The 26989-nt window shown below is 34.5% G+C and overlaps 1 protein-coding gene across 1 annotated transcript in view; it reads left to right on the forward strand.

Moving 5' to 3' along the window:
- The window catches only part of LOC118195570 (uncharacterized), a 131238-nt gene extending 115527 nt beyond the window's left edge, over positions 1-15711 (forward strand). Inside the window, exons 13-15 of the mRNA XM_035366900.2 lie at positions 5116-5304; positions 10659-10869; positions 13351-15711. Coding sequence (XP_035222791.1) covers positions 5116-5304; positions 10659-10869; positions 13351-13535 — 585 coding nt within the window. The 3' untranslated portion in view covers positions 13536-15711. The remainder of the gene's footprint in view (positions 1-5115; positions 5305-10658; positions 10870-13350) is intronic.
- The last annotated feature ends 11278 nt before the right edge of the window (positions 15712-26989 follow it).

Below are 26989 nucleotides of genomic sequence, written 5' to 3' on the forward strand. Positions count from 1 at the left end.
AAATTATTTTTGACAAATAACAAAATCAAATTTTAAAGTAGTTTCCCATATGTACTTATATTTGGGAAAATTTTTATAGTCGCTTATGAAAAATCAAAATTATAAGAAGCTTGGCTTTAGTACAACAAAATTTGACGTGGATATTTATTTAACTTCAAAATTTGCAATTTTTGATGTCATTTTCAACTTGCCTTAAGTCAGGGGTCGCCAAACTTTTTTGATCATCGCCCCCTATATAATTTTTCGAAATCTCCATAGACCCCCACAAAGGTAATTTTCAGGTAATTAAAATAAAACTATATATTAGTCTAAATATTTAATAAATCAGAAACAGTAAGTAAAGTAGCTACAGATTTTTTACTTCTTAATGAGATGAGTGTGCCTGGTGTTTCTTGGCAAGGTTCGCTATATTGAGTTCTAAATTAGTCAATTTTAACCGTAAATCCCCTCGAAGCTCCACATTTAATTTATTTCTGTTTTTAGTTAAAATTGAATTAACGTGACTGAAACCGGCTTCAACCATACACGAACTTGGAAACGCCAGCATAAATGGCTGAGCCATTTCATAAAGTTTCACATATTTTTGCTTTATATTTATATTAGTCCAAAATTTATGTATTGTCAAATTTTTAATAAGCGTTTTTGCTTCAAGATCGGACAATATTAATATTAAGTCAATTATAAAAATATTTTAAATTTTTACGTACGCAGTTAGATATGTGTGATTTGCGTATTAAGAACTGTTTTTCCTTGAGTCCCAGTAGACCCCCATTCGACCCCTTGTGTTAGATAGACCCCCTACTGTTGTTAAATAGACCCCTAGGGGTCTATATAGATCACTTTGGCGACCCCTGCCTTAAGTAGTCGGTTATTCAAGTTGCAAAAATTCGAGAAAATAAGTTTAAATGAAGTTCAACAAAAAATGTGTATAATCTAAATAGTCCGTACAAAAAAAAAATCATATGGTTTCCATATCACTTTTTGTTTGCGGGAAGGAGGAGGTAGGAGTATATTAAAGCAGCAATCTGACGAAGGTACTAAACCTTATGCTGAAATAGTTTTCGAATTATTTTGTAAAAATATCTAATGTGGACACCATATCACTTCCTTGTACGGCCTATAAAATTATACACAATTTTTGCTGCACTTCAATTAAACTTATCTACTCGATTTTTATCAGAGATATACTTCTCATTTAATCAATTCATTTCTCACTTCGCAGCAAGGCAAAAATACATATAAACTTAAAAACAAATTCATTAAAAATTGTAAATTACAGAAAAACCTAAAACACCAAATAGAGTAAGAAAAAACAGTTTTTACAATTAGAATTAGAATTTCTAAGCAAAAACAAGCAATTCGACCAGCGGATAGGACAACAAAATTTTAGTGCGCAAAGTTGAAATTTAACTTTTCGTCCCACTGGGCAGAAAGGCCCTGAAGTTGGTGCACCAACCGACTTTATCCACTATATTACTCAGAGCTTCAACGTAAACAAACAGCCCCCACGTTATGCCTAGAGACACTTAAACTATAAATTCTTGATAATTCTACAACTATTGCATGCAGATTAACTAAAGGCATAAAAACCTTAACTGGAACGTAAGAACAACATAATTTAATCCCTTTTAAAACAAAAAATGCCCTATGTACCAGTATATACTAATAAAAAAACAAAATTTCAGCGCTCTATGGCCATTCGTTTTTGAGATATGCGAGACACACACATGCGTGCGTATGTGCAGACTTCACAAAAAAAAAATCTCTTCGTAATCTATTTTAAATCCATTTCACAATTAGTTTGTGAAAAACGAGTCCTTTATTCTGTCATTATTTACAAATGTCACCCAAAAAAGGCATCTAAATGGATTGGAAAACGACCAAAACGGGTATTTTGTCTGAAATATGACACCCGTAATTTTTTGAGATTACAATACTTCCTTCACTTCGTGCAAGGAAGAAAAAAATAAAAATTAAAAAAAAGGGGGGGGGCTGAAAGGTTTCAGATTTTAAATTGCGTCCGAAGGTGCGTTTTTTTAACGTTTTGGTGTGTTACCTTTACTTATTAAAAATCATGTTCTACATACTCAAACCATAACATTCAATTCAACAGCAATATCGCAATATAATTTTAAAATGACCCTATCTTTAGAATTTTTGATACAGAGTCTCGCGCGCTGGAGATAAAAATGTTGATTTTTTTTGCGTACACCGTTGCCATTGCCCGCTTTGAAATCGTTTAGTTTGTTAAACGAAAATTCGTTGAAGTGTTATAAAATATGAATTCGACAAAAAAAGAAATTTCAAATTCAAATTAGGGCTTCCACATGCGCATATTCTATGGAAGACTACGTTATTCAAATTTTAATGACTATGGGAGCCGTTGTTTTAGCAAAATGCGAGACACATACAAACATTTATGCAGATTCTTCATTATTTAATTTCTTTAATTATAATACAGGGCGATAATATTTGGTGGCAACAATTTGAAAAGTGATTCGCCGTTTATAGTTTTCAAAGCAAAATGCCAAAACGAAATTAATAGTCTTATTTTTAGTCCAATACGGACAAATTACCGTATTGGACTAAAAATAAAGGAAAAGAAAGAAATAAGGAAAAAAAATTGTTATTGGGGGTTGTGATGGTTAAGATTACCTCTATTTATCTCTCTGTTATACAAATAGTAGTTCTTTTTTACAAGTAAATTTAAAGTTGAAATAAAGCAGCGTGCATTTTTACGCCGGGACCCTGCTCTGCAAGTAGGATTTTCGTTTCTATATTAATAGAAGGAACAGTTAAAACTACACTTGCGAGTGGTATAAAAATACCAGTATCATTATAGCGGGACATCGGCATTATTCCATTTTGTTTAAATAAACAGCTGAAAGGAATATCTTAGTGAATACGACTGTACGCAGTCCGAGACACGCCTAAAACTACATGGCTTATGGTAAATTTTAAGCTGAGCGAACATTTATATCCAAATGGAAATTTAAAAAAAAAAAAATTATGTGATGTGATTTATTGCGTTGAAGCTGAATTAAACCCGCAGTATCTCAAAACATGCAGGATGTCTATAAATAATGAGTCCAGTCTGAGATTGTTCATAAAATGAAGCTTTATAGTACAGCAATGAACTTTTATGCTTCAAAGACAGTCTATTTTGTACAGCTTAGGATATGTCTTCACATATGCACTATTATGTGCAGGTAGGATGTACAAATGATATTCCATTTTGAGCATACCTGCAAAAAATTGCAATTTTTTATTCAAAATTTTCCAAGATATACGTGAATTTACATATTGGCGCGTTTTGAAATTTGGCATATTGGTTATAAGCGATAATAACGCCAAATTTGGTTTAGGCACTATAAAATTAACGCCAAATTTGTTAAAATTATATGAAAATATGAGAGATGACATTTTCTCGGCTCGTCTACAATGAAAAAAAGGAAAGGAGAATAGGTTGCTATAAATTGAGAAGTTCGCCAAGTGAATTATTCTTAGCGCAACTGAAAAAAAAAAAAAAAAAATGCGCCAAGAGAAATTTTTAAATTTTTCCAGAAATTTCTCACCAAAAATTATGAAATTTAATATCTCGACATAATTTGAGTCGTAGAATCGAAATATGGAAAAAAAATTGGCATGCCATTTCAGAAATAGTCAATTTTGTGTCAAAATACCCACATTAGAATTTTGCTATTTATAAAAATAATATATATATATATATATATATATGTCCCAAGTCGCGCTTTCGAGACATGGAAAACGCAATTTGAATTTCTTCAATTGGCCCAGTAGAACGGGAGATATAGAACAGTGCTTTTTTTTTTCTCCGTTTATTATACGTGTCAATTAAATTGTTTTCTATAATCATTTTTAAAAGGATGATTGTTTTTGATTTAGCCTGTGTAATAAAGCTGTTTCTAACTATTTACAGTTCTGGGCAAATGTAAGATGAAATTCTTGGTACAAGCTGAATAAAACTTCGGCGAATCTTTACATTATGGTAACTTGGCGATTTTTTGGCGAAACTTTGGCGACTAACCCTGCTACAGCAACCTGCTAGTTTTTTTTTTTTTTTTTGGTCGCCATTTTGTTTTTACGAAGTAAAGATTTTTTTTTTTTTTTTAAACTCAACATTTTTTCCAACAATCTGCTAGCCGAATTACGCTTATGCTAGAACTTTTATGCAACAAAAATGCTTCATCATGACGAAGATTAGGTGCGAAATCGGGAGAAAGTGCAGAATCGCCCACTGCTTGCCGCGTTTTTAAGAATTGCATATACACGGTATCCATGTACACGTCGACCTATTTTCACTTAAAAAAACATCCCAGAATTGCACAAAAATGGCATTGCGCACATTCTTGACTTTATCCATGTACACATCGACCTATTTTCACGTAAAAAGTCAAAGAAAAGTGACAAAAATCCAATCCTTCTTACTCTTGTAAAACGCGCCAAACAAATAAGTGGGCGATTCTGCACTTTAGCAGCGAAATTGTTTCTAAGTGCTTATTAGCCCGGAAAATGTCACATTACATGTTTCATAATCTTTCATTTCTCTGAGACAAAATAATCTGTGATTCGAACTGTGTACTTCTCAGATTATTGCTAAGGTCCTAGCGGGCCCACCAGCGGCCGAGCGGTAACGTCGCTGAACACTGGTAGTTCGGTCCGAGGTTCGAATCCCGCAAACGGGCTGGCTAAATGGGCGTTTTCGTGGTTTTCCCCATGTGTAACGTGTATACGAGCCAGTTTCCCTTAGAAAGTCCTCCACGAAGGCATCCCTTCCCTTAGGCAGATAGCCCTAGTGTGCTTTGCCATAATTAAATACACCAACACCTTAGAAAGTCCTCCACGAAGGCATCCCTTCCTTAAGGCAGATAGACCTCGAGTTCTTTGCCGTAATCTAATAAACCAAACCAATAAGGTCTTAGCTAGTAACCTTTATCGCCTTACCAAAATGTCGCCAAACTACCTGTTACCATATTCTAAAGATTAGCCAATACTTCTAATACTGTGATATGAAATAAGAAGGAAGTGCTTTAGTATAAACATGTTTCCATAATAATTGTTACTGTGGAATTAATGAAAAATATTGTTTTATAGCTTCGACAAGTCTCTTTAACCGACCCGCGAACTGTTTTATTGCTCACGCTTGTTGATAAGGCTAAACTGAAAACGAATGTTGTAGTTGGACAGAAAGGAGCTAACTTGGAGGAAGCAATTATATCTCTATACACGCTCATCAATAGAGGGGGATTTGCCCTGCAGTTTATTCATCCCGTCTCCAAGGAGGTAATGGTTTCATATTTTATATGTAATAAATATATGTAATCTATTTCGATTCGCATATTCAGTTTAAAATATTAACCTCCAATTAAGTGTTGTTTCCTTCTTTTATCTTCTATCTTTCTTTTCTTTTGTTTAATTATTAAGTTTATATTATTATTAAGTTTCGCATTATTAACTTATTTAACACAGAACTTACTAATTATTAACTATTATTATTATTACGTATTATTAACTTTTTACTGAGCTTCGTATGATAAAATATGTTTAATCAACACAAACTGACATTAAAATATCATTCAGAAATAAACTCATTAAGCAGTTTAGTTACAGTATCAGAAGTTCTGAAGATAATTTATAAGGTATTCAATAATTCTGAAGTAAACTTATAAGGTATTTTCTCCCTCCTTCCATGCCTTCGTGGTGTAACGACAGCACACTAGGAGCATATTCGAGAGGTCTGGGTTCCAGTCCGGCAAGTCAATGCACATTTTACACGTCTCCCTGTTTCAAAATAACCCTAATGACTCTACAAACTTATTCAGCAATTCTGAAATAAAATCATTCAGCAATTCTGAAATATATTCATACAGCAATTCTGAAATTCAATTCATACAGCAATTCTGAAATATATTCGTTTAGCAAGTCTAAAGTAAACTCATTAAGCAAGTCTCGAATAAATTCATTAAGTAATTATGCTGTAAAACTTATTCAGCAATTCTGAAACATGAAATAAATTCTTTCAGAAATTCTGAAATAAATTCATTCAGCAATTATGAAGTAAAACTTATTCAGCATTTCTGAAATATGAAATAAATTCTTTCATCTATTCTGAAATAAATTCATTCAATAATTCTGAAATCTGAAATAAATTCTTTCAGCAGTTCTAAAATAAATTCATTCAGCAATTCTGAAATAAATTCATTAAGCAATTACGAAGTGAAATTTATTCAGCAATTCTAAAATATGAAATACATTGTTTCAGCAATTCTGAATTATGAAATAAATTCTTTGAGCAATTCTGAAATAAATTCATTCAGTAATTCAGAAATCTGAAATAAATTCTTTCAGCAGTTCTAAAATAAGTTCATTTAGCAATTCTGAAATCTAAAATCAATTCATTCAGCAATCCTGAAATATATTCATTCAGCAATTCTTAAATAAATTCATTAAGCAATTATGAAATAAAACTTATTCCGGAGTTCTGAAATTAATCCATTTAGCAATTCTTAAATATGAAACAAATTCTTTCAGCAATTCTGAAATAAATTCATTCAGTAATTCTGAAATCTGAAATAAATTCTTTGAGCAGTTCTGAAGTAAATTCGTTTAGCAATTCTGAAATATGTAATAAATTCTTTCAGCAATTTGAAATAAATTCATTCAGTAATTCTGAAGTAAATTCATTCAGCAATTTATTGGCAATGTAGAAAATATATGCATTTTATAATAATAACGGAACAACGTTACAACGTTTAACTCTGTTTCTTAGTAATAATTAGCAAAATGTAGTACATGACATCGAATAACAGAAGGTTTACATTCTTCGCAGCTAAAAGAAGTTTATATTAAATCTTTAACATTTCATTTATTCGGTTTAATAATATTAATTACTATATTAACATTCCTTTCACTCAACTTTCCCATATTTCACTTTAAAACTTTCTTCTTAATAAAATTTTAGAACTTCTTAGAAATTTCCGGTATCATATTTCAACGGAAATATCGATTTTGTGAACCCCTCAAATACGAGTCCAGTATGCTTCTAATTGCACCATGAAAGCATGCGGAAAGGAGGGAGAAAATATCTTATGACGCAATATATATATATATATATGTAATATATTCAAACTCAGAAGCAATGCCCAGGAAATTGGAGGCGAAAGCAGATTAAATTTCAGTTTTATTTACAGCAACTTGTTGCGACTACACACAAGTTCGCACATTAAATGTGCCTGTTTCAAAGGGCTTACATTTTTGATAACTAAGCAGCCTGTAAGGATACTGAAGAGGCTGAGGCCTATACTGATTTGGTTGAAATGGCCTAGCAGAATATCTAGGTAGAGCTGGCCTCGGAGCAAAGAAATCTGGAATCACTTCTTGCACTTTCGACTCCGTCCTGTGGCACTGAAATTGGTAAAAGCTTTCGAACCATCCCGGTCCATTCTTTTGGTGTATTTATTTTCTGGATAGTGAGCAGCATATGTAAACTTTTTGGAATAGGCACATTTAATATGCCGACTTGTGTGTAGCCGTAACATATTGCTGAAAATAAAACTGAAGATTTAATCTGCCTTCGCTTCCAATTTCCTAGTCATTATGGATTAACACTTCTACGCCATCAAAAATCCTGCTCCTGAATATATTGCATATATATAATTCATAATAATTTATAATAAAACTTTCCATATACCATCTCCAAGGAACCTCATTTGAAGCTGAAGTGTCTTTCACGAGAATGGCGGTCATAAAAGCATTTCTGAACGCGCTCTTCATGGATCTTAAGATCAGAAGGTTAACTTGTATAATCAGTAGTTATAGTTAAAAAGACAAGTATTGTTTTCCAACCTTCTTTTTTAATTTTGAACAGCAGTAAGTGTGCATCGATTTTTTTTTCCTTTTTCAGATTTTCTCTATCGATTTTATGTATATTTTATTTCATGTTATTTTATTTTATTTTACTCTACAATTTTATTTTATTTAATCCCTACGATTATTTTAATTTTTAATATCTCTACGATTCTCTCTCTACGATTTTAACAATCGTATGTCACACGTAATGCTTTCGTAAAAAATAAATAATTAAACATTTTCATTTGCTGATATTAATGGCATTTATTTTGCTTTCTCCCTCCTTTGTTTACCTTTCCTTCCTCCATCGATATCGATATGTCATGTGAAAATTCCAAGTCACAATCAATCCAGTCATTGCGACCTTTACTATCATTGATTACTCAAATGATTGCTCAGTTGAAATCTTTGAGATTGCATACAGGGAAGTGCTTGATTAATAAGTAGAACTGTGGTGGATTAAGTCTCCAAAGCAGCGGTTCTCAACCTTTTGACTAACGGGTGCCATCTAAAAAAAAATTAAAACCTTTAGTACCACCACTACAAAGTACCACTACCACCACCACCACTCTTGAACAAAGCCCAGATCGCATAAATTTACGAGTGTTAGAGAAAAACCTCAATAAGGATGTTGGAGTTTTAATTTTTGAATTTGATAGTTAAAAATTCTTTTGTTTCTTTGAGTATATATTTTTCTCCTGCGTACCACCGGTTGAGAACCCCTGCTCTAGAGCAATGGTTCTTAACACTTTTTTGCTGTATACACGCCTTTCATCACTTCTAGCCGATCATTGCACTCCTTTACAAAACTCAAATATTTATTTAAATTTAAATTATTTAAATGTGTTTTATAAATTAAATAAGAAAAGCTATTAAAAATTTTGACAAATATCAAAACTTGAATAAAAATAGTTTTTACTTTCTCGTACAAAATAAAGGAAATATTGTAATAGTGAGAGATTTCGTGTCTCCTATTTCAACGGAAATATCCATTTGGACCGTTCCCGAATCCATCTGGATGATTCTTTTGCGGGACGTCTGTACCTACGAACAGAATAAAAGACTCGTTTTTCTAAAGCGAATTGTAAAATGGATTCAGAAGGATTTTTTTTTTTTTTTTTTTTTTCGTGACGTTTGTAATACGTTTGAACGTATGTATGTGTCTATCATAACTCAAAAACGATTAGGCGTAGAACGTTGAAATTTCGTATATGGACTGCTGTAACATCTAGTTGTGCACCTCCCTTTTTCTTGCAATCGACCACACGAAACGTATATATTGTTACGAAATGCCCAGCTGCGGTAAAACAGCTTTTCCCGCAACGAGGGTTTACGGTTTCCAGAAAATGGCACCGGAAGGCAGGGTTGCCATATTTGACGTGAAATCGCCCATTTGGCGACAAAATTGGCGATATGCCATGGACAGATAGAGAACATTCTGGAACGAAATCTTACCGGTTTGGCCTAGAATGTACTGGAAGACAAGCCAAAAACTATATAAACCTTGCCCGTACGCGGAGTAGCAGTCTCGCTGTCAATCGAGTTGATCGTCAGTCTAGTGTTGAGTTGATCGTCGACTGTATCGCGAGAAGTTAACTTTCTATTTTGTGTACCGAAGATTTGATCTTCCTGCCCGTTTGCGCCGAATTACTTGTTTTTAGTGGAAACTCAAATTTAAATTGGAAAAAAAAAAAAAAAAAAAAAAAACTGTTTTTAACCTGTATTTGGTGTGTTAGGTTTTTTTGCATTTTGCAATTTTTAATAAAGATGTTTTGAATTTTATATATCTTTGCTTTGCTTGCAGTGAGAACTAAATTGATTAAGTGAGAAATACATGTCTAATGAAATTTTAGGAAATTAAGTTTAAATGAAGTGCAGAGAAAAACAGAAAAACTGTACATAACTTAATAAGCCGTACATGGAATTCATGTGGTGTCCACACCAGATATTTATATTTTTCAAACAGTTATCAAATGAGCATATTTTCATATTCATGAAAATCACATGCTGTATACATGTATATTTTATATATGTATATAAAATATTGTAAGAGACGTAATTTTTAATTATATGTTAATTATTATTCATTGATACTTAATAATTTTGGCAAAAGTTTCGAACGTAACAAATAATACTACGACTAAACGCATATGCTTTATTTATATTGTAGAGACATTAGGTACTGTTGAAGCAGGAGTACATGAAAAATGAGCAATGCCCTCGAAGGAACTCGGACCTCACGAATACCGGCCGAGTGTGCTGACCACAACACCACGAAGGCATGTTAAGAAGGCGAGAACTCCCCCCCCTTTTAATGGGCGACTGGGAATTAAGGAACCCATTCGCCATATCCTGGTGGTGGAGAATCATCATCCACCACCATTTTTTGATAGGGCGCCACTGTAGAGACATAAGGTATTTCTGAAGCAGAAGTAAATGAAAAATAAGCAATGCCCTCGCCGGGACTCGAACCTCGGACTTCTCGAATATGCGCCTAGTATGCTGGGCACTACACCACGAAGGAGTGCTAAGAAGGCGGTAGAAATACTTTATAACATTCATATATTTAACTTTAAATATATCAAGTAAAATCATTTCTTTTATTGTTTAATATTCATTTTTCATTTAATACGAAGAAATCTTAATTTTCCATCCCACAATTTTTATTTACGCCTCACCATAAGTAATATGCTTCTTTTTTAAACAGTTTTCATACCAAAAATTCATTTACCATACACTTATTAGAATTTATTCACTTTTACCTACATTTTTCATTGTCTGTTTTCCAGAACTATTTAGTCGCAGCCAGGCCTCGTAGCCTGTACGTGCTGACTTCTACTGGAGACTTAAAAGCCGTAGAGAAGCCTGTTCCAGATTTTGAAGACACCAATGAAGTTGATGGCTTAGTTCAAATATTACCACAAATAAGTGAAAATGTTCTCCAGAACGCTGATGACGGAGAGGTGGAAGAAGAAAAAGAGGAGAAAGGAATGACACCAGGTTCGGATACATTTCACAATTTATAAATTAAAACTTCATTGCTTTTAACTCTTAGGAAACCGAAGCTTGTGTTAACCGAACCGACCGAAATGGCTTTCCAGTTTCAGAGCAATTTGCTCTCCTCCCCATACGTTAACGCACATTAGAGGTGTGACTATTTCAAATGACACTCTTTCGCTTCAGACTTCGTGATTTCTTTGGCCTCTATTAAATATTAATACGTTATACAAATCTGCAACAAAAAAGCTTCTTACTTCCTTGTACGAATTAAGGAAGTATTGTAATCACGAAAAATTCCGGGTACCATACTTCAACGAAAATATCCATTTTGACCGATATCGAATGCAATTAAACGATGTTTTCGCGTGATATCAGTACGTAAGAACAGAATAAAGGACTCTTTTTCCCAAAGCGAATTATAAAACTAATTTAAAATAGATTGAGAAGAGATTTTTTCGTGGTGTCTGTACGTGCGTTTGTACGTACGTATGTATCTCGCATAACTCAAAAACGAGTGTCCTCAGAACGTTGAAATTTTGTATACAGGACTGCTATAGCATGTAACTCTGCACCCCTGTTTTTGGAGGCAATCGGCAGTACCAAAAGTATATAAATATATAGAAGATAATTCTAAATTGTTTTTGATAGTACTCATCCAGATGGGCAATAATTACCATAGAGTATGGAGTCGCATTCCACTCTGAGAGACAGAAAAGAGGAATATTATAATTCCAACCTGAACTTCCAACAGTGTTGGGAAAGCGAATGAACGAGACCAAAAGTTGCGCAATTAGTTTAGTGAAAAACTCACAGAGAATGCGCAAAACGGATAAAACCGAAAACTTGGCGTTCGAGTGTTAATTCGAGCTCAGAGTTTGACGGCAAACACTCAAATGCACATCTCTGGTTGGCAAAATCTCAACCTCGCAAACGATTCAACAAGTTAATTACTTAATCAAAGGCCGAATATTATCAACTGATTTCAACTTCCGCCATATGCGGAGCCATTTTTTTTCCTCCTTCGCCATCTTCTATCCTATCTTTCTGTTCTCTCATTCTGCTTGAAGCGTCCTTCTTTGAGACACGGAGTTCTGACAGCCAGAACGCAGCACGAACTTTTCATGTTAATCTCGGCATATATCGTGTTACCTCGGTATAAGACTTTTGCTTTCAGTTTATAAAACTTTATTTTTTTCATTTTATGAGTACTAGCGGAAGTACCTGATACCAGTTAAGTTAGATTGACAGTAATATATCTAACCACAGAAAGAACGATACCGCTGTAATCCTTCTGTAATAACAACGTAAAAAAAAAAAACAATTCCTAGTCATTCATTTTTCAGTCTGATGCGATATGAAACCCACATAAAAAATTCGATAGAAAAATTAACTAATTCTCTCTCATTATATCGGCAACAATAGCACGCAGGTTTTAATAATTTTCGTCTTTCTCATCAAATGGTCGTAAAATTTCAAGTTCCCATCCAATATTTCACCTTATATTCAATTTTAGTCGATTAAATGTGGCCAAAAATTGTTCATAATTGATCGGAAATCAATAAAGTGAACAAACAAATAAACACACATTCTTCTTTACATATACAGATTTCGTAAAACTTACAAATTTTTTATTAACAGACTCTACGATTTGAAAGCGAGCAGTAGCAATACGTTTCGAAATGAAGCATTTTTATGTCCAATTCGCGAGACTGTTGCCACTAGGAAAAATAAGTGCGAAAATTACTGTTTTCAGAGTTTTTAATTAATATCTCGGCTGATTAAAGTCCTACGAAAATGGGAACAGTCGAAATGTCTTCCCATGAATTTTTTGGAATCGGGAATAATGTATTTAATGTTTGGCAATGCTATTTTGATTTCATCGTAAAACTTAGAAATTTTTAATTAACAAACTCTACGATTTGAAATTCAGCAGTGGCAACACTTGTCGAAATAAACCAGATTTTTATCTCCAGCGTGCGAAACTGTTGCCACTCGGAGTAATGATTGCGAAAATTAGCGTTTTGAGAGTTTTTAATTAATATCTCTGATTTTTAGCTTTTTTTGGGGGGGGAAGATTATTAAGATTACATATTTTTTGGATTCCAAAAAAGAATGGTGGAAAGTTTGGTGACGATAGGACTTAGTAAGCTCGAGGCTCTTACTTTAAGAAATTCATGAAGCAATGACTGAATTCCGCGTCGATTTATAATACTTCTGAACTTCTTAATAAGACTACTCTCTCCAGGAAAGGAAAAAAAAAAAAAAAAAAAAAAAAAAAAAAAAAATGATGATCCTTGTTCCATATGTAACATCTAAAAAATGCTTTAATATGCAGGAAAAACATGGAAGGCTATCAAATCACTTCCTTCTCATTAAATGAGAGAAGCCAATAAACAAGCGGTAGTCAATTTTGATAATAAGCCGTGTGTTAGATTTTTCTACCAGGAAACTTCTGTCTAATGAACCTCTTTTTACTTGCAGGTGGTCTTGGAATGCTGGCTGTGGCAATGCTTTTCATCGGCGTCGGCATCGGAGTTTCTATAATGTATCTTTACATAAGAAAATACAGCGCAAACAACATTGAAGACCAGCTTGCCTTAGCTAATTCAGCGCCTGAAATCAATTTTCCATTACCATCAACCTCAGAAACTAAAAGCATCTCATAGAACATTTTAATATTGTGATAGTAATTGTATATATTGAATATGTTTCTATTCTGTTCTATATTACTCTTTAGCTGCAGTGGGCACTGCAAAACTGTCATCATTATTACTCTAGAACAGTGGTCTCCAAACTGTGTTCCGTGGATCCCCTGGCCTACGAGAGTCAAACCCCACTTTTCCTCCAGTCAAAATAAAAATTTGAAAAGAAATTTATAAAGCGGTTACACTAATTGACAAGTATTTATTAACTAAAAAATGTAAAGATATTTTACATTTAGTAATAAATTAGGTTTAAAACTTAGTATGTGATCATCCTATGTTCATCACTTTGCAAAATCAAACAGTTTTCTAATGGAAAATTAATTGAATTTAGAGGACAGAGTTAAAAATTATACAAAATAGTACCTTTTTAAATTCCCACTATTAGCTCACACTCTCCCTATATATTGTTCAAATTTTCAATCGTTAATAAAATACCTTTTATTCATCCACTCAAGTTCAAATACATTTTCTTAAACTTGTAGTGGATAAAACTTCATGGTAATACATTTTTTTCACATATTATAAATATTTAAAATTTTTTATTTTAATTTTTTTTGTATTTTTAATTTTTTAAGTTTTATTTTTAAAATTTTTCTTTGTTGACCTAAGTAGGAATTTATAAAAAGTTTATTTAATGAATTATTAATTAATTTTCAATCGTTAATAAAATACTTTTTACTCATCCACTCAAGTTCAAATACATTTTTTTAAACTTGTAGTGGATGACACTTGATGGTAATACATTTATTTCACATATTTATTTTTGTAGTTTTAAAATGTTTCTTTGTTCGCCTAAGAATTGACTGTAAATTATTTTTTTATATTACTTGTTCAATTGAAGAAGTATTTCCCCCACACAGCTGTAAACATTCTAATACCCTTCAGAACAACGTATTTAAGTAAAAAATCTTTCCCAACGTAAGTGGGGGGAAAAAATACAGAAACGAATTAAATTCAGAATATGAAATGCGATTGCAGACAATATCAATAGAACTTGAACAGTTTGTGTAAAAAAAAAAAAAAAAAAAAAAAAAAAAAAAAAAAACGCAAGCACATCCCTGCCATTGAATATAATGCAAGGTTACACCTGGAGAACGAGCTAATGAGTAAATTATATTGATTTTGTGGTAAAATTTGGTACTTACGTACTAATGCAACCACCTTGGCGAAATCTGGCGATTTTTTACGGATGAAAATGTAAAAGTTATTTAACATGGGCAAGTTGATGGTTTTCGCTGCCTTCTTTTTTTTAGAAAGTCTCCCAAAGTATCGATATTTATAGTAAGTTTGGTAAACAATATATATATAGGAAAAGCAAACATACTTTGGCAATTTAAAATTAACAAATTTGAAAAGGACTATCTCACACATTTAAAAAAATAAAACATTTGCATTCTTCTTCGAATCTTTCTCTATTTTTTTCCCCTTATTCTTCACCCGAAGTACACAGCGATCTGTTTTCACTTAAAAATACATCAGACATTTGCAGAGACTCGGCTTCATGAAATCTTCTACAAAAGCGGCTAACTAGAAAACGTCATTGTTCCCTTTAGAAAATTTTCAGCAAAATTCTGTATTGCTGCCGTAATTTTACAGCAGTTTCTTCCATTCTGGCGAATTCCTCAAGCTCATATTTTAAAACTAAGTTTAAGGCAAAAAACATCACGATTTGTGCATAAAAACCGTTGAAACTTGGAATATAACAAAACAGAACACATACGGAGATGGCGGCTGTGCTTAAATGAAACGATTGCTATGAACATGGTGGCCGGATGAATGGTTATACGCATGGTTGCAGAGTTTGGCACTTTCTGGAAATTTGGCTACTTTTACTAAGATGGTTGCGATAGTACGTAAGTACCTAAAATTTTGAATGAAAATTACAATACTTCTCTTTTATTGTCTTTACATAAAATACTTATAACGCATTACTTTACTTTAAATATTATTGTGCGATATATTTTTCTAAATTGGGGACGGGGTTCCCCAGAAAAACCTTACAGTTCTAAGGCTTCTGTGAGTTCGACGTTTCGACATAGTTTGAAGATCACTGTTGTGGAAGATGTTTTCTGAATGTAAAGTGTATTGTATATTAAAAGTTCAAAAATAAAATCAAAATGTGCACAAAAATAATAAATGCTCATCTGTCATTTACTGTTACTTATCTATAAATGGAAGAATTTATAGTTCGTAAGCTATGAAAACTATACCTATAAAGTTCTAGTTAATTTACGTGTCCTTGGCTACTAGACCTTTAATGAAGAGTCTAGTGACTGTTCGCTGGTCTTTTTACAACTATAAGGATGAGTCTGAAGAAGGGTTAAAATACCCTTTTATTCAGTCACAGAAATAATACAGTCGATCCCTTCTCAGAACTTGGAATTTTTCTAAATCAAGATTCTCTAATTTTCAAGAGGAAAGCTTCCTCTTGGGCTTTAACTTAAAATAGAAAATAAGGAACTAAACTAATTCTAACTAGCTAAACATTAACCAAAGTTGCACAAAATAACTAACGGAGTTGGTCCGTAATCCTCACCGACGAATAATAGCAGTAATATAATGCTGCGTTTAGACGACGGTATAAAAGGTATAAGTGGTTTAAGCGGAGCTGCGTTGCCAAGCAACAAGTTTGTGCAACATTACAAATCTGGTTAAGGGCTCTTGGCACAAAGTTCGAAGTTTTCAAGTTTATGCCGACTTGGGATTAGCGCCGACTAGTCAGAGCGAACGCGCGAAACCTGAATGGGAAAACAGAGCGGTAAAACTGTAGACACATCTACGCATGCGCAAATTTAGCTTCTCTAAGTGGGTGTGGCTTAGATCCTGTGTCGCAGGTCTGAACGGAACTCCCGCATTTTATTCCTTGTGAATATCTGACATTTACTTCGTCGTCTGAACGCAGCCTAAGACCAATATGGCTTTGCCTAAAACTACGGCTGAACGTAGTAAGATAGGCTTAAAGCAATGACGTGGCCCGAAGGCAGAACACGCTCTACTGACAGCCTCTGAACTCTTCTCTGGAAGTCACTCAACTTCCCATTAAATAACGGTTCTACTTCATTTACATAAACGCAATACTGAAATCTCAATCTGGCAGGGAGTTGTAGGTGGAAAACAAGAATTTAAAGCAAAGGTCTTTCAAAATTAAAAATAGCTATTAGAAAGTTAAAATAATCCCTACATACCGTAAAAGAAAATCATAAATCTTTGAATTGTGAACAAGGTAAGATGCAAAGCATATTGACGCATTCCTCCGTACAATTTTTACACCAATCGTAACCTCTTGACTGTTGCCACAATCACATATTTGGTGGTCGTGTGCTTAATGCATGATATAATTAAAGAAAATAAGGGTAGACAATCTCCTATAACAAAAGAATATATTAAGTACTAAATTACAATTTAAATTACATTGCAGAAATCAACACAGAGCTCGGAACACAGTTCATGCTACCGTCGCGTACAGTTGTCTGACGAGAAGTCTGAGTGAGTAATGACGTCGCTTTGCTGCTCCGATTAAGAACTGGATTTTACACGTGGCGCCATCTCATGAATAGAAGTTGAAGTATCTGTCGGAACGCCACAGTACTCCCCCCCAAGTACCATCGGTACGTTATAAGTACTTTGGGTTAAATTTAACCTTTCTTCCAGATCTGGTAGTTTTAGGTTGCTCTTTAACAGGATGTAAGCTTTCTTCCGGGAGTGATGTTGATGAGGAAGTTGTTAGATCTTGCATTAGAAATTCTGGTTTGAGACGATGGATTTCAATCACTGATTGCTTGCCATTGCAGATGATGGTGAAATGTTTTGGTGTTCGTTTGACAACTTTGAATGGACCATCATATGAAGGTGTTAAAGTTGGCTTAATTGCATCGTTGCGCACGAATACGTGCGAAGGTGTCTCAAGCGCAGGATGTACAAAATAGCTTGGCTGGTTATGCGAAGATGCTGGGGTTGGCGAGATATTGCTCATGGTCTCACGTAAACGTTGAAGGAATGTTGGAGGGTCGATAACTGGACTAGATTCTGGGTGAAAGAATTCACCTGGCAGACGGAGGGTTGCACCATATAACATTTCCGCACAAGTGCTACCAATGTCTTCTTTGAATGCTGTGCGAAGACCAAGCAAGACTAGGGGTAAGGCTTCTGTCCAGTGTGTGCTACTGTGGCACTTCAGACCTTGTTTGAGAGATCGGTGAAAGCGTTCCACCATCCCATTTCCAGCTGGATGGTATGGTGTTGTGCGAATATGGCGAATGCCGAGAAGAGAGGTGAGGGATGCGAACAAGTGACATTGAAGTTGTCGGCCTTGGTCAGTAGTGACGGTGGTAGGCATGCCAAATCTTGAAAGCCACTGGGAGATGAATGCTCGAGCTACAGTTTCAGCGGATATATTTTCAATAGGAATGGCTTCAGGCCATCTTGTGTACCGATCAATACAAGTGAGGAGGTAAGTGTAACCATTTGAAGGAGGCAATGGGCCAACCAAGTGCACATGATCAAAGCGTCTTGCTGGAAGGTTAAATTGTTGAATGGGGCTGTGAGTGTGACGGGACACTTTACACCGTTGGACATCTATACGGATCTGAAATTTATGCTCATTCTATGATGATCGCCAACGCAGCGTTATGCGTGTTAGCAAGAATCCCTCCGCTCCATATAATAGCTCAAATCGAATTCTTAAAGTCAGCGGTGCTCTCATTAAGGAAAAGTTGCGTGCTATGAAATCAGTATTTAGATTCAGATAATTATGAATTACCGTCTCATCCAAACATGACGCACAACAAAGAAGAACTGCATTAATTTCCCTAGACTGATGTGGCGCCCAACCTTTGGCTTCTCGCGAGCACATCTCCAAAACATCAACATTTTTGATAAACATATTTTCAATCTTATGTGATACATCTGAAATATTAATTTCGGCAAATGGGTTGGAGATGAATAATAAGATTTGTTGAACTTTCTGTAAAACAGAGAAGCAGAGTTCAAAATTATTTTTCAGTGCATTTTAGGTTTTCCGAGTATTTCTCTGTTTCAATTGCCTTGTGGTTATTAATATGGCTTGATAAATTCTGAAAATGGGTGACATTTTTTTCTTTCATCTGATTAACTCACAAATTTAACTTTATCTGAAGCAGTTACAGTCCCGTCCCAGTCAATTGAAAAAAGTTTTTTTTTTTTTTTCTCCTTTTCCCTGGAGATCTTCGTTCAGTTTAGCTGTTATATCCGTGAGAAAATACAGATCGGATAACCAATTATCATCGTCCAATTCTTTATAACTTCCGTTTCCGGATTCCAAAAATTGCTTTATTGGCAAAAGAAGTTCTACAAATCGTTGAAGTACTTTTCCCCTGCTGAGCCATCTAACATCGGAATGAAGCAATAAGATTCCATGTTCACTATCGAGTTCATCAGTCAGCAATCCATTATTTGATAACGTCTTGCAAGATATCTCTTATGACTATAAATGCTTACCATATTTTAACAAATAAGAAATATAAATGAATGGTTATTTTTAAAATAATTTTTGTTCATAGTACCTAATCGGGCTGGCGAGCACATACAAAACGATCGGTGAGCACAAGGTTGAACACCACTGTGATAGACCATAACAAACTACAATGTATATACTATATCGACGAGCGAAAATGGAAAAGCAAGTTGGGTGTGCCGAACCTAATGCTCCTTTCCCACCAAACAAGATGGTCTTAAAAGTCTCTAGGTCTCAGGAAGCAGCCGCGAAGTGAGAACTGAATTGAGTGTCTTGCCGCGAATGGCTAAATGGATTAGTTGAATAAGAAATATATCTCTAGTGAAAATTCGAGAAAATAAATTTAAATGAAGTGCAGTAAAAAATGCGTATAATTTAATATTTGGTACAAGGAAGTCAAATGGTGCAGCAGGCAATACCTTCGCTAAGAGTAGCCTACTTGTACAAACAACGTCGGTACTAAGGGATGCCATTAAGAAGGCGCGCCTTCAACAAGCTGCTTACAAATGAATTTCTTTGATTCCGAACTTCAAAATCAGAATGGTATTCAAACCTTGAACAATAGAAAACTTTCTAAATTTGAAAACCGCCACTTGAAAACTTTAATTCCATAGCTTTCATGCGAGATATGGGTGCAACCACTGGATGTAAGATACATAGCATACAGAGAATCACTTAATAAAAAATAATCCTTGGAGATCCAGATCGATTATGAGATTATTTTTTTAGTTCTTTGTTAGTTCAAATGTATACGTTTGAAATGAAAGCAGATATAGTAAAGTTAAAATTTTACAACCTACATTAATCGAACTCATTAGAGAATCACAGAATCGACGATGTAACAGTAATTAAGAGGGGGCAAAAATGTAAAATCTTATAACCATGTTTTTTTTTACTTTTTGATGCTGACCAGTGATCTCAAAACACTGGTAGTTTGCCCGGGAACAGGAGAAAAGCTAGCTGCATGAAATTTTCGTAGTTTTACTCAAGTCTAATGTAAATATAGACAAATTTTCCTTAGAAAACCCTTCATGAAAGCATTTCTTCCCATCAACAGAGAAACCTAACACTGTCATCAAAATAATCATATGAATTTAGGTTAAAATAACAAGCCGAATAACGATTATTGGAGAAGTTAAACAACAAGAATCAGCGTACTGTTTATTAATTTTTGTCACTTTGGCAGCCGAAGAAGTTGCTTCAATGTTTAAACCATCGAAACTAAACCTGCAAAATTTACAAACATTACGCTCATTCTTGCTGTTTAACTTCTCCAATAATCATGTTAATTTTCGACCTACTTTTAATGGGGAACAAATTTAAGAACGCTCTGGAAACTAAGCTGTGAAGAGCTCTTACGTGCAGACGATCAAAGATACAATGATCTTAGAATACATTAGAATACTCTTTCCCCATCGACATTCGGTGAATAACTTCGTGTATGCAATTTGTTTTCTTTGCCGAAATAAAAGCGATGACGAATGACGGCTGTATCAGCATATCTCATTAGAGAGGGAATCTTTCATTTCAATATTTGTAATCCTATTTCAGAAATGGCATTAGAATGATAAACAGCTGAAAGTCTTCTTGATCCCGTAGTCGTAAATCCGCTGTAACGGTTATGGCATTAATCCAAAACAAGCATTAAATCGATATTATTTCGGCTTAATTCTTCATTCTCTAAATCTGTAGAACAAAAGTCAGTTAGATTGTCTACGGCAATAAATAAGTATGTTTAACTACATCTTCCATTTTCATTACATATTTTATATTTATGAATGAAAGAGAAGAAAAGAATTATAGGAATAAAACGTGAAAGAATAGGAAGTATATGTAAAATCTACTTCAAAGTCAGTTTTTCAAGTATAACTGTAGCTAAAAATTTCATGTATTAAATTAATTCTATACACTTAAACATGTTACTTTTTTTTTTTTTTTTTTTTTTTTTTTTTTGTTCTCCTAGCTGAAAACAGCTTTTGCAAAATTATCTTGAAAAAATCTGAAAGCTTTCAGATTTTCAGTTACGTCCGAAGGGGCGTTTTTTTTAACGTTTCGTATGTTACCTTTATTTATCAAATATCATGTTCTACGTACTGAAACCATAAAATTCAATTTGATGCTAAAGCAAAGTTTAAAGTTTGAAAAAAATTAAACTTTCAGCAGTAGTAGCAATAAAAGCTCCCTGAGATATGTTGTGCAGACATTGAAGACAATAAAAGATTTTGAACTTAACCAATTTATTAACAATATAATAAAGAATAAAAACACGGAAAATAAATTTCAACAATATCAGAGTTTTAGGAAAAATATAATATAACCATCATTCATCAAATAATATTTTTACCTGGTCTCCAAAAACACTGGCATTCTATACAAACAAAATATCCTAAACAGTAATTATGCAGCCTAAAAATGAAACGCTACACATTCAATAAGTCCATAATCAATGGTCGAGAAAAACTCCTGAAAAATTTAAATGAAGTTCTTGAAAGCACTCAAAACTGGTCTAACTCCGTTTGCACGAGGAATCGCCGCTCACGTGTTTTAAACGCCGCCTTTATTGAAGAACATGGATGCCGCCCACAGCAGTCACTCATATGGTAGCCTCTGGAACCAAGGAACTTTATTCTGGAATAATCATCTTATGGATGTGAACCAAGGAACTCATTCCGAAACAATCATCCCGCGGACAGGCACCAAGGAACTTTATTCAGGAACAGCCATCCCGCAAATCGGAACCAAGGCACTTTATTCACCGGACGCATATTTCACAAGCGCACATCAGCGTAGCCACTGAGGGAGGGGTTTCGAAAATGGACCAATGAGCTTCTATTGCTCTTGTGACGCTGAATTTTCGTGCATGTGAGCGTATGTTGTTTTCCTTTTAATTTGAATTCGTTTCGCAGTTATAATTGTATTGCGTAATAGTAGAAAATCTCGTTGTGCTTTCGTTTTATGAGTTTAATTAATCGCTGACATTTCACTTTCGCGATTTTTATCACTCATTGATATTTGGATTTATGTTCACGGCATATTATCGCTCTTTACATCGAGAAAATTACTCAGGCTCCAATTAGCCTCGAATATTATACATTTACTAACAAATGTGAATTAAGAGAATTCATGTGTATAGTTTTTTTTTAATTTAATTTTTATTTTTTATTGAACTGAGAAGGACTGGAAGTGTTACAATGAATCTAGTGTTTTCTTATTTCAGTGCTTGCATTCTTTTGATTTTGAAAGTGTAAGATTCAGAATACATATTGTGTATGATCTGATTACATCCGTTGTTAACATTAAAAGTTACATGAGAATTAATTGAATATAATCGTTGTGAATAGATAAATTCATTCTGTATATTTAAGAGTGAGCAGTTATTAAATGTGAAATTTAACAAACTAAATGCAAATTAGTGAATTGAATGAATGAATAAAACTCTGAATAAAAATTATGCATTGGCTAGTATAGTAGAACATCGTTTTCATATAGACTGCAATAAAAAGTGCTGACTTCTATTTACATATATAACTGGTGTAAATATTTTTCTTATATGTATAGTTTTATGTAAAGATGGCATTTGGGCTCAGATGTGTATCGCATATTTATTTCGTCTTATTTATCACTTATTAAGTAATATTTCGCATGAATATTTTTGCTGAGTATCCAACATGTGTTTGTATTTATTTCAAATTCTTTCAACCGGGTAGTGAAATCTTTCCAATTGCTTATATTTGATCTAGCTTTGTAATGAACATTTTCAGAAGAAATAGACGATGTACAGAAATTTGTGCAGAAAATTGCGTGGCAAAATATTTTCAAAAATCTTGCTTAAATCTTAAAGCGTGGGAGAAAGGTCATATGACATGACAGAAATATTACTGGATGCTCATTGGTCCACCCTAGAAGCCACTCCTTCGGTGGCTACACAGATGTGCACTTGTGAAATATGCTCACCGGACTGCATGCATCCTTCTGAAGGGGCTGGAAACCGCTCACTCAAGTGCCAGGAAAGCAGGAACTAGAAGGGTTGAGTCTTTGGAACTTTGGGGTTATACTGGCTTTAAGCAGGAAATTAAAGTCCTGCTCTTGCCAGTTCCTGATGTGATCCCATGTGGGGCCTGACAGAGTAGAAACCTGAAAAAAATTTTCTCTCGTGGAGGTAGAAGTGTGCTGGAGAGAGAAAAAAAAAAAAACGAGCACTTTGCTCCTGTACTGCTACATCTTGGACAACCAATCAGCTATCGGCTTTTCAGATGACGTAACATCACGTTTCGTTTTTGCATCTCAAATTAGGTTGAAACAGTCCATTCTCAATGCAAACAGTGGCAGCAAGAAAAAGAAGTAGAAGTAACTACTATATTACATTAAAATAAGAACTAAACTTAATAAAAATTTCAAGGAGGAGAGATGATAAAAAGTAAAAGGTTTAAAATAAGCTATATTTTCCAACACAGTTCAACAGCAATATCGCAAAATAATTTTAAAATGTGCATATCTTTAGAATTTCTCATAGAGTCATAAAAATGTTTTTTTTTTCGTACAGTGTTGCCATTGCTCGCTTTGAAATCGTTTAGTTTGCTAATCAAAAATGCGTTAAAGTTTTACAAAATATGAAATCCATAATAAAACAAATTCCAAATTTCAAATTTGGCTTCCAGATGCCCATATTCATTGGAAGATTACGTTATTCAAAACTAGATGGCTCTAGGTACCGTTGTTTTATCACAATGCGAGAAACATACATACATTCATTATTCAATTTCTTTAACTAATTAATTTAATTTTAACAGGGCGATAACATTTAGTGAAGTGTCTGGTGTGCAAATATAGAAAAATAACACTTCTCTGACTCCTGTGGAACCAATATTTTATTCTTTACGATGTTATAGATTCTTATTCATAAGATTTATTTACATTTTACATGCACGTATCATCGCGTGACAAAAACTCGAAGTTTGTTTACTTCGTTCTTCGCAGAGACTAGAAGGCGTTGCCATTCCGCTTTAACTAAATTTCATTAGAAACTTAACGGAACTGAAGCGACACTACACACCCCCTTCCTAGTGACAGCGATTATGGAAGATAATCTTTAAAGTGACTGGGAAACTTCACATGTCTGCGGGTTCTAGTAGTCTTGGTTTTATGATGAGTTTCTGAATTTTCTTCAGTGTTCTTGAGTGCAGGTGTTTCCCCAAGTTCCGCTTTCTTGGAATGGGAGTTTTGGAAAGGAATATCAGAATCTTGCACTAGGAAACATGGCTTTAGTCTGTCTATTGAAACTCTTTTAACTTTTCCTTGGATTTCAATATCGAAGTACTTATCCTTTCTTGCTCTTACAGGATACGGTCCAAGATAGGCAGGCTGTAGCGACGAATTATTAATGTTGTTGTATAGGAATACGTGAGAACAGTTGGAAAGATGTTTAGAAACAAAGACTGTTCTATTTCCATGGGTGGTGGTAGAACTTGGCTTCATAGCTCTTATTATTTTCTGAAGGTTTTGAGAAAATTCAGACTGTTTCATATGAGGTACTGTTGAAAAGAATTCACCAGGTAATGCTAAAGGGGTTCCGTATACAAGTTCTGCGGATGAGCAACCTAAGTCTTCCTTGATGGCAGATCTTATGCCTAAAAGAACGAAAGGCAATGCTTCCAGCCATAATTTTGATTCCAGTAGATGACATTTGAGACTTGCTTTTAAAGTTCGGTGTTGTCTTTCAATCAGGCCATTGGCCTGTGGATGGTACGCAGTTGTAGTGTTTGCATGAAAACCAAGATATTTTCCTAAAGCTTGAAAAAGTTGGCTATCAAATTGCCGACCTTTGTCAGATGTTATGCGGTTCGGAATTCCAAAGCGTGAAAACCAAGTATAAACCAAAGCTTTAGCAATAGATTCTGCTGATTGATCTTCTAACGGTACCGCTTCGATCCATCGTGTATAATGATCGATGATGGTTAGAAGGTATTTGAATCCTTTGCAAGGAGGTAGCAGACCCACCAGATGTATGTTTAAATGCTGGAATCTGTGTGGAGGTACTTTGAATTCTCCCAAAGATGACTGTGTATGTCTGTGAACTTTAGATCTTTGGCAAGATAAACATGCTCTAGTCCATAGTTGGCAGTCTTTATTCATATTGGGCCATATGAAACGTCGTGTTATCAATTTTATCGTGGATCTTATTCCAGGATGAGATAAATTATGGATTGAAGAAAATATTTTCTGCCGAAACTTTGCAGGGATGTATGGTCAATTATAATTTGTAGAAGTATCACAGTAAATTTTCTTGTCGTTGCCCGGTATAAGGATCTGTAGGATATTTAAGTTTGGGTTGTTTTTTAGTATCTCCAAGTCGTCATCTTCTTGACAGTCTACTATAGTTTGTAAGTCTATTGCAGATGGTACATAAATGGTGTCTATGCGAGAGAGAGCGTCAGCGACGGTATTTTCATTCCCTTGTATGAATCGGATATCGGTTGAGAACTGGCCAATATATGACAGTTGTCTAGCTTGTCGTGGCGAAGCTTTTTCCAAATTTTGTTGGAAGGCAAATGTTAGTGGTTTGTGATCCGTGTATATTGCAAAAGTTCGCCCTTCTAAGATGTATTTTAAATGTTTTACTGCTGTATAGATGGCTAAGAGTTCTCTGTCGTAGGCACTATATTTTTGTTGTGCTGATGTCAAATTTCGGGAAAAGAAACTTAAGGGTTGTTTTGCATTATTCACAGTCTGATGTAATACGGCTCCAATGGCAGTATCGGAAGCATCAGTTGTTAGCGATATTTCAGCCTTTTCGGATGGGTGAGTTAAGTTTGTGGCATGAATAAGTGCATCTTTTAAGATCTGGAAGGCGTTTCTTGTTTCTGCCGTCCAGGTTATTTCTTTTCTGCAGTTCTTTTTAATACCACTGTGCATTGTTGTTAAAGGTTGTTGCAGTTTTGCACAATTTGGTATAAATCTGTGATAAAAATTCACCATACCTAAAAATCGTCTTAAACTAGTAAATAACTTTGGTTCTGAGAAATTTTTGATGGCATCAACTTTCGTTGAAAAAGGTTTAAGTCCTTCTGCTGACACTTCGTATCCCAGGAATGCAAGTTTTTCTTGACCAAATTTACACTTTGCCGCATTAATACACAGGCCATATTCGTTTAGTCTCTCGAGGACTGCTCGTATATGTTTTCGATGAGTTTCTTCATCTGGAGAGGCTATTAGAATGTCATCCAAATAGCAAAACACGAATTCTAGTCCATTCAACACACTGTTCATGAAACGTTGGAACGTTTGGGCCGCATTTCGTAGGCCGAACGTCATGAATGGGAACTCGAATAAGCCAAAGGGAGTGAGAATGGCCGTTTTCGGTATATCTTCTTCGCGAACTGGAATTTGTTGGTACGCTCTAATGAGGTATCTATCAGGAATCGTGACGTTGTTTAACGCTCGATAGTCTCCACAAGGTCTCCAATCACCTGATTTCTTCATAGCGAGATGTAGTGGGCTCGACCAGTTACTTTTGGATGGCCTGCATAAACCCATTTGGAGCATAAATTCAAACTCCTTTTTAGCCGCTTTGAGTTTCTCAGCTATAGTCTCCTGGCTTTAGCGAAAACTGGTGCACCTCTGGTTGCGATATAATGTTCGATGTTATGATTTTTAACTTTATTATTAACTACATTCAGTTTCAACAAATCCGGAAAATCGTTAATTATACGTTTATATGGATCATTTACGGCATTTAAAATCGGAATATTATTATTGTTATTTTGAAAACAAGGAGTTCCATTGGTTGTTAAGAATGTAGTACCATCAAACAACTTGCGATTTTTAGAATCTACCAAAAGGTTAAAATTTGCAAGAAAATCCATCCCTATTATCGGTTTGTTTACCTCAGCAATTACAAAAGGCCATGTGAATGATCGTCTGAGTC

The sequence above is a fragment of the Stegodyphus dumicola genome, chromosome 11 (genome assembly GCF_044657685.1).
Source record: "Stegodyphus dumicola isolate Sdum_Otavi_A_Nest chromosome 11, ASM4465768v1".
Taxonomy (NCBI): Eukaryota; Metazoa; Arthropoda; class Arachnida; order Araneae; family Eresidae; genus Stegodyphus; species Stegodyphus dumicola.